The sequence below is a fragment of the Larus michahellis genome, chromosome 15, assembly GCF_964199755.1.
Source record: "Larus michahellis chromosome 15, bLarMic1.1, whole genome shotgun sequence".
NCBI lineage: Eukaryota > Metazoa > Chordata > Aves > Charadriiformes > Laridae > Larus > Larus michahellis.
Window position 1 is genome coordinate 8,407,816 of NC_133910.1, and position 8,423 is coordinate 8,416,238.

Genomic DNA, 8,423 nt, shown 5'->3' on the forward strand with positions numbered 1-8,423 from the left:
TTCAGATTAACCATTTGCACTTCACACATCGAACACCTGGAGTAATACTGTGGAAAATAAAATAAAGGTTTGGTCTGCTCATACCAGCATAATCATTAAAACTTGTTTTTTTTGAGAATTTACAATAGCAAGTACCAGACATTATTTGCATAATTAGTTTATTTTGCTTACTCTACTACACAAATGTAAGCACTAATGTCTTAGTTCATTTCAGTAGTACTCTGCTCAGCTTTAGAAGCTTGATATGACTTGGTACAAGAGGTCACATGCCGATGAAAACTGTCCCGCCACATAAATCTTTTCCCACAGATGTTACACTCATATGGTTTTATGCCTGTATGAATTTTCATATGGCCTACAAGATGGTGTTTCATTTTGAATTTCTTACCACAGACACCACAGCCATAAGGTCGAAGACCAAGGTGCATACTCATATGCCGATCTCTCTGACTTTTGTGTGTAAAGCTTTTACCACACTGACAAGGATACAGCTTATCAGCATGCGAGAATCCAGTGAGGGATGTTTCTTCTTTAATTCCCGTAGCCATTTCGATGCCTTCACCATAGCCTGCTGCTATCATAAGATCCTGTCTGTGGGCACTTAAATTTCCATCTGCCCTTTCCCCAGAAAATTCTTCCATAGACGAGCCATAGAAGTCAACTTGTTCATCATAATTACTTTCATCTGCCTGTTCATCAAATTCTGCTTCCATCTTTTTGTCACCTATATGAAAGTCTTCAACACCTGAAGACTGGATTGAATGATCTGCCTGAATGGCATTCATGGATTCAGAAACTTGGTGTTCATCATAGGGATTATCAACACCTTCACAGTCTTGTTCAAATCTTTCTGGTTTCACATGGATCCACCGCTTGTGAGACATGATGCTGGGTTTGCTGTACATGGGTCTAGTATACTGATACTCTGCACTATCACTAGTTCCTTCTTCACCATCCTGACTTGTCATTCCAGTGCTGAGTCTATCATGTTCTGTTGAAGAATTACTGGGAAGGTACTCGTGTTCTGTCAGTTGACATGACAGTTCATCTTTAGAGCTCTCTTCTTCATTTTCACCATCCCTTAGCTCCTGCACTTTGTGGAATTCCGTCTGTCCTCCAGACCCAAGTTCAAAGGTTTCAACAAGGCCATTGTAACTACTACTGCTCGGGGACTGATGATCACTGCCATGGTTCATCTTCTGACACAGAACTGTTGGGTTCCCCTCTAGCACTTCAGTGCATTTATCCACTACATGCCACATCTGAAGGAAACTTGCTGCTGTCAAATAACTAACAATTTCTGGAGCAGGCATTACCAGCCGACCTGTGTAGGTAGACAGAAGAATGTTTTCAAATACTCTGGGATTCATCACATCAGGCAGGACTATTCGCCTGCTGTTTTTCAGGAGAACCTGATCACAGAAGTAAGGTGAACTAGCTGCAAGAACAGCTTTATGGGCTCTGAAGAGATGGCCCTGAACTACAATGGACACATCACATAATTGTCCTTGCTGGCGTTGCTGGTTTAACTTCTGCAAAATAGTGCTAGAAAAATCTGGAAATTCCACTCGAAAAGAGCTTGACCCAGACTCCATTTCATTACAAATTTAGTGTTGTGCTGCAAGGGAAACAAAAAAAAAATAATCAGAAATCCTGTTTAGTAAAGTACTGATCTTTCCATTTCCTTCTACACTTTTTCTTTTTTCTTTAAGAAATAACACTTAAGCAGACTCATATGGAACTCATGAGTTGAGACTCATATGGAACATATGGAACATTTTCTGGAACCTATGCCACTGCTGTACTTCTCTTTCTCCTACCCCACCTCATTTTTCTCTTTTCTGAAAGTTGTAATGAGGCTACAAATTGCTACGCCAGCACATTTGCTTGTGCTTCTTCTATCCAAGAGGACTCATCAACTATAGCAGGAGCTACAAACAAGACGTTACCCAGTTGAGATACATTAAGCATTTCAAGCATGAATCTAGCATAACAAAACCAGTTATTTGATGAAATAGCAGTAGAGTTCTTACTCCAGGATGTCCCAGAGTTTATAGCACCATATGAAAGATTCTGCGTTTCAACTGCCAACAAAAGCATCTCATCTATCCCCCAATAAAGACTGACTGTACTCTTACGAAATATTCCACCTTAAATGAAGTTTTCAAAAGCCAACATATTGATTCATACAATGACAAAGGCAGCACAGATAGAACCCTAGTGAGAATGAGAATTATGATTCTTCTAGTGATATTTCCCTGTTGTTTTATTAACTGAAAGGTGGAATAGCAGTATCTTCTACAGTTGCAGGTCTATAATCCAATCTTCTAATTCTGAGCTTTTTCAGATGTTATTATAACATTCCTTACTTTAAGAAAAACCTCATAGAATTTAAAATGTTAATCATGAAAGTGATAGCTCTGCTGTACAGAATTTTTTTCTGCATGCACCTTGTATATTTGTAACAATGCAACAACTATATACTAGGAGCTCAGTTAAGAGCTCACAGATTTTAATGTTTGTATTCCCACATGATTCAGAAGTCTTATTACACTTAACAGTCTTTTAAGCAGTAATACTTTATTCTTTAAATGCCTACTTTAAAACTTAAATTGAAGTCGAGATAAATTTGCATGTTACTGTGATTAGAAATAATAACAGAAAATTAAATGCAACTACAGAAGACCAACATTAACTGCCTGAATAAGTTAAACTTGTGCAATTTTTCAATTTGATAATGCGTAAATTGAATACAAAGGAATTCCAGAAGATCCATGGAGTAACAAGTTCTGTTTCTCATAAGTGTGAAAGTGCCAAAGTTTTAACAGATGGGGCTGCACACTTGAGAAAGAATATCTAATAAATTAGCAGATAGTTTATACATACAGAATTTAAAGCACTTTGTTAATATGGTACAAAAATAGAATTTGCCTTACAAACAGTTGGAGGACTCTGAAATAAAAGTACTTCTACGGAAATGTGGAATTGAGAAAATATGATTACGAATCCCTGCTACAGAGAGCCCGTACAGTAACAACAGCACTCCCTGTACAGTTACGTAGCCACCAACAAAAATCCGTTCGTTTGGTACGCTGTGCTAAAATGCTGGCACGTTGGCACAAAATGTATGACTGCTAAGTGCAGGAAAAGCAGCAGTGTTTGCTTAAAAAATACAGACTACATAGGAGTGATTATGTAAATCACTCAAAGTTTAATCAACAGCTCATGATTACATAATCCCTTCCTTACCATTTGGATCTGTTTTCCAACTCATATTCTTGACAACTCTCCCCCACTCCCCCAAGAACTCAGTGTTCCATCTGCAAAGCTTCAGAGCTAGAAAAGGATGACAAGCACACGGAGCACAGTGAACGCAGATCGTTCACTATTATCTCCCATCACGGTGGCTAGGGCTTCCGTAGAGCATGGGAGTCAGAAAGCCATCAAGACTTTTCAATAAATGCAGGCCCAAACTCCTTATAAACACTGAAACCGGCATCTTCTGCAGAACCGTGAGAATTACGCCTTTACATTTCCTTTTAATTTTTCACTAGAAGCATGGTATAAATCCAACTCTTATAAAGGTCTCTGAAGAAAACCAACTGGGAAGAATAACCTGTTATTTACAAAACCCATTTGTAACCATAAATAATCACAGCAACATAGTCAGAAGGAAAAAGGTACATTTTTGACCACAGTTTCCTTCTTTCTTCAAATTTTACACTAATTTCCAATGCTGGGTAGCAGGAGGAACTGAAAGAACTGAATAAAGCTCCCACTGGAGGACAGTCAAATGACTAAAAATTTTGTAGTTGAGCACTCTACCTTGCTGTATGCAGTCACACTCGCTTTTACATTTTCCTAAACTGCTTCTGTTTTACTGGTTGAAACAATTGTTTAACTTAAGACACGTGTACCAACTACCTTGGCACCCTCACATTTTAGGTGAGGGTAAGTCATAACTTTTTTTTATTATTTTTTTAAAAAACCCCACTTGGTGGCAGAAGGCAGTTTTCCTACAAATACTGCTTCACATAAGTTACGGGTGAGCAATTACATCCTGAAGGCACTAACCAAGACACTTCAACTGAGGCAACAGCCTAAAACTTGCAAATCTTGCATGCCACTACTTTCAAGTGCTTTGAATAACAGTGTTATGAAAGAGGAAAGCCCTTTGCATCACGCATTTGTATTACTCCCCAGAGAGTCCTCAGCTTTGTCTCTCACAGCTTGCTTTAACTATTTGACAAGGTAAAAATGATTATGCATATCCTTGAACAATTTTCTTGAGATGTATTCCCAAAAGCATACAGAAATTTTCACATGAAGGTGCAAAACAGAAAACAGCCCCATTTCCCCACCTTTCGAGTGAAATAAAAAGTCTAGGGACAGTAACCAACTCACCTGAAGTGAATTACCACAAACTGTCATATCTCAAGCGTAACTGTGGAATTTGGATTGAATACTACTACATTTATAACCTAGCTACCATATAACCACTTTTAGCTAGTCCAAGAACATTCTGTATGATTGTCAATATAAGTGGTTCAGTAGTCTGAACGGTTCTTGATTTAGTAAATACAATGGAATATTAGAAACAGCAGATTTTTAAATTACTTCCTTGGAAAAGGAATCTCTGAAAAGCCTGCAGTTCAGCTGATCTTCTTCAAGTTGTCACCGCCATAACAGCAGAAGATCACTTTTAAACGTACAGTCTTCAGCACTCCTCAGTTTTTTTCCTCAAAGCATCAATCCTGCTATGTACCCATACAACCAGTCCACTTCAGGAGAACAAACCAGCTACCCATGTTTTTCCAGAGAATACTATGCCTGACAGTTAAATTGTTAATTTTTCTTTCTGCTTTGCTTAAAACAACTTGACAATGTTATTTAAGTACTTCAATCAGTTACCTTATACCTAGTGTACATTATAAAATAACTACCTTTTTTAAACAATCAGATTTTGGTTTTATGCAGACGCAGTTCTTTACCTCCTTTCAGAATATTCTCAGATTTTAGACTCTATTTTTCAATACTTACCTAAAAAAAAGGTAAGACTTCAGGATACATTCAACTCATATTTAGAGAGACATGTCTATAGATCTTATATAATTACTGCTAAACTGCTGTCTTTCAGTGAGGGCTCAGCATGCCACCACAGAAACAATTCCAGGTGGGAGCAGACTTTTCTATATTTTAAATTCTCATGAAAGCTACAGCCATCAAAATGTAAGTAAAATATTTTCTATTAGTCAAGCCACACACGTCAAGAAAACTTTGTTTTTCCAAACAGGTTTCACTTCCTCCTTTTACAATCCGTTCTGCTTCTGCATTTTCTTTATTCCAGCTCATAACGAACAAAGTCTTTCTCTTTTCATTAAGAAAAAAAATGAATCTCCGTGCTGCAACACTGAGCAAAACACACAAGGTACACAGTTTTGCTTAAAAGCAAAATTACTTTGAAAAGTGCTAACAGGTAATAACTTCAGTTCTCCGTACATAGAGATTCTGAAGAACTTGATCTCTTACATCTGCCAGGGCAGAACGCCACAGCACCGGCTGCTGCGGGCGCACCGGCGAGGCCCGTTGCAGGCCCCGGCCGCAGCCCGGCCAGGCCCCGGTGCCGGCGTCCCCCACCCCCGGTGCCAGCCCCGCCGACCAGCTCTCCCCGGCACAGGACCCGGAGCGGACCACGTCCAGAATCCGCCTCTCGCGGCCCCTCGGGGACAGCCGGGAGGCGGCGGGGAGCGGTAAGGCCTCACTCGCCGTCCCGCCTTACAATGGGCCCGCACAGAACGGAGGCCCGGCGGGCAGCGCGGCCTCCCGCGGGGCCGTGCCTCACCTGCGAGCCTTGGAGTCTCTTCGCATACCGGAATGCAGCCCCGGCCTCAGCGCTCGGTGCGACCGGCACCACCTCCGCGCCCCAGCCCGGCCGACACCGGAAGCGGCCCCCTCACTTCCTGTGAAGAACTTCCGCGTCCCGGTCACGTGACGGCTCGGGGCGGACACCTCGAGCGGCCCCGGAGGGGCGGGGCGGAGGGCGGGGCACGGGGGAGGGGTTTCCCCGCCCTCCGCCCCGCCCCCTCCGGGCCGCTCCGCCGGGTCCTTGTGCCCGCCGCCCGCTGCCCGTTTGCATTGCCAGAAACCGCCCCAAAAAGGGAGGAAAAGCGCCGACCCTTGGGAATACCAGCGTTGCTTGCATATTCCTGGAGGAGAAATAAAGGATCATTTACACGTATTGACTGTGTCGTCACGTCCGCCAGCGGTTCTCGTGCAGACGGGGGTTTTTGAGCAGCCAGCAGATTCATGCCCAGAAAAAAGACCAAATGGGATTGCGGCCAAAGAATAAATTAGTTTCGCAAAACTAAAGCTAAACTAGCATTCGGTGGTAGCAACTAAAGAGACCATTATCATTTAATCGAAATGTCTCAATTGTTGAAAAATGTTGCTACAAGGCTGAGACTAATAAATGCACTGTGATTTCTTAACGAACAATATGGGAAGCATCAACTCTTTAACGAGCACCAGATCTCTCAAACAAGTTGGTTGTGTTGGGTAAGAAGAGAGGCACACTCCAACAAGCCATGGAAACCAGGTTACTTTACACATCCCACACAGCAAATGCCACCTAATGCCTTGGAAAGGAACAGAGGAGGTACAATTCAGCGCAGAACGAGAAACTTCCCCATCCCAGCTTCCTTTTTTTTTTTTCCTTGGCAAGTTAATGTGCTTTGTGGGAAAGGGTAAAAAATTATAACATCCAATTTTGTAGGAGTTTATCCACAAGAAAATTTTATGTTTAAGTCTGTCAGACCTGATGAGATGCCTCCGCGGGTCCTGAGGGAATGGGCGGATGAAGTTGCCGAGCCCCTGTCCGTCGTACTAGAGAAGTTGTGGCAGTCCAGGGGAGTTCCTGACACCTGGAAAAGGGGAAATATAACCTGCATTTTTAAAAAGGAAAAAAAAACGAAGAACCAGGGGAACTACAGGCCATTCAGTCTCACCTCTGTGCCTGGCGAGATCAGGGAGCAGATCTTTCACATTCACAAGTCTGTTTCTTTGGATTAATGTGGCATTTGCCTTTCTGATTTCCTGATGATTTAGAACCAAGAATCATTCAGCAAGAGCTCCGTGTGTAGAAATGCAGCACAAGACGGATGTATAGCAAGCTCATCTCTAATAAAATCACTGTTAATTAGCTGTTCTGTGTAAAAGAGAGTGGTGTTACTGTATAGACGCTGGAGGTGCCATTTACTGATCAGCAGAGGAGAAATATCTTTTTTGGGCTGTCCTTAATCTGCTGGTTTGCGTGAGATACATAATGATGGACAGATATGATACATCCTGGTAAAGTGCATCCTTTTCAAGGTTTTCATTCCTTTCTAAACTATTTCAACGTGAGGTTTAAATCAATATTATTTGTAGAATCCTTTTAAAGATGAAAGAGTTGAATGAAGGAAGCAGATGGTTCAGGAGCTGCTCCTGCGTGTTGTTTTGAGGCTGGCTGTGAGCGCGAAGCCTCGAGGCAGGCAGACGGCGTGAGGGTGGTCTCAGAGGGCGGGGGGCGGCTGCTCTGCTTCCCTCCGAGTCCCCTCCAGTGCAGAACTACCATCGCTTGGCATTGTTCCACCCGGCATTACTCTGCAGGGTCGGGGTTCTGCCCAGCAGGTAGATTAGGAAGAGAAAGGGAGAAAGGCAAGATAGGAGGCACGCAGGAGTCGAGCTGAAAGGAGAGGAGCGCTGGCGTGTTTTGTGTGTGTCAGCTGCACAGACACCCGTGTCGTGCCGGCAGCGTCACGGACGAGTGTGAGGCGCAGGGACGACGGGGTGCGTTGTTTGCCCAGGAACAGTGTTCCCGGGTTCTCAGAACAAGCTGTCAACACTCTCATTGGTGACATCCGTTTAGAGACACGATTGTTTTTTGCATCTTGGGAAAACTGTGGTTTGAACCAATATAGGGTGTGTAACTAAGTGCTGTACTGGGGGAAATAGTGTGTCAAAGCAATCGACTGGTCAAGAACATAACTTCTGCCATCAACTTCAGCAAATGTCCATCTCAGAGCTTTAACAAGTAGGGGACGCAGATTCACGTAGCTTTATTCCAAGTAGCAGGATGGAGGAAAAATACTCTCATGGATGATGAAGAGGGAGCTCTAATGTAACTCAGAATTAAACATTTAATTTGATTGTTAATGGACTTTTTTTCTTTTCTTCCTTTTTTAACTGAAGTTTAAGTGCAAATGTGCATTCCCAGCTCATTCTCCAAACTTAACAAATAAGGAAGAAGAGATACCTGGCTTTTGGAGTCTTCAGGCAAAGTTTGTGTATGATGACTGAAGAAATACAAAGGGCAATAACTCCATCCTCCAACAGCACTGACGGTTTTGTCTGGGTATTAAGGTATAGTATATACATTTAGATAA

General features: G+C 42.4%; 1 protein-coding gene across 1 annotated transcript; it reads right to left on the minus strand.

Moving 5' to 3' along the window:
• Positions 1-141: 141 nt before the first annotated feature.
• Positions 142-5,982, minus strand: ZBTB43 (zinc finger and BTB domain containing 43). The gene is made up of 2 exons (XM_074608218.1): positions 5,843-5,982; positions 142-1,618 (listed from the first exon to the last, which is right to left on the minus strand). The coding sequence occupies exon 2, from the start codon at positions 1,593-1,595 to the stop codon at positions 201-203; it is 1,395 nt and encodes a 464-aa protein (XP_074464319.1). The 5' UTR covers positions 1,596-1,618; positions 5,843-5,982; the 3' UTR covers positions 142-200.
• Between the last annotated feature and the right edge of the window lie 2,441 nt (positions 5,983-8,423).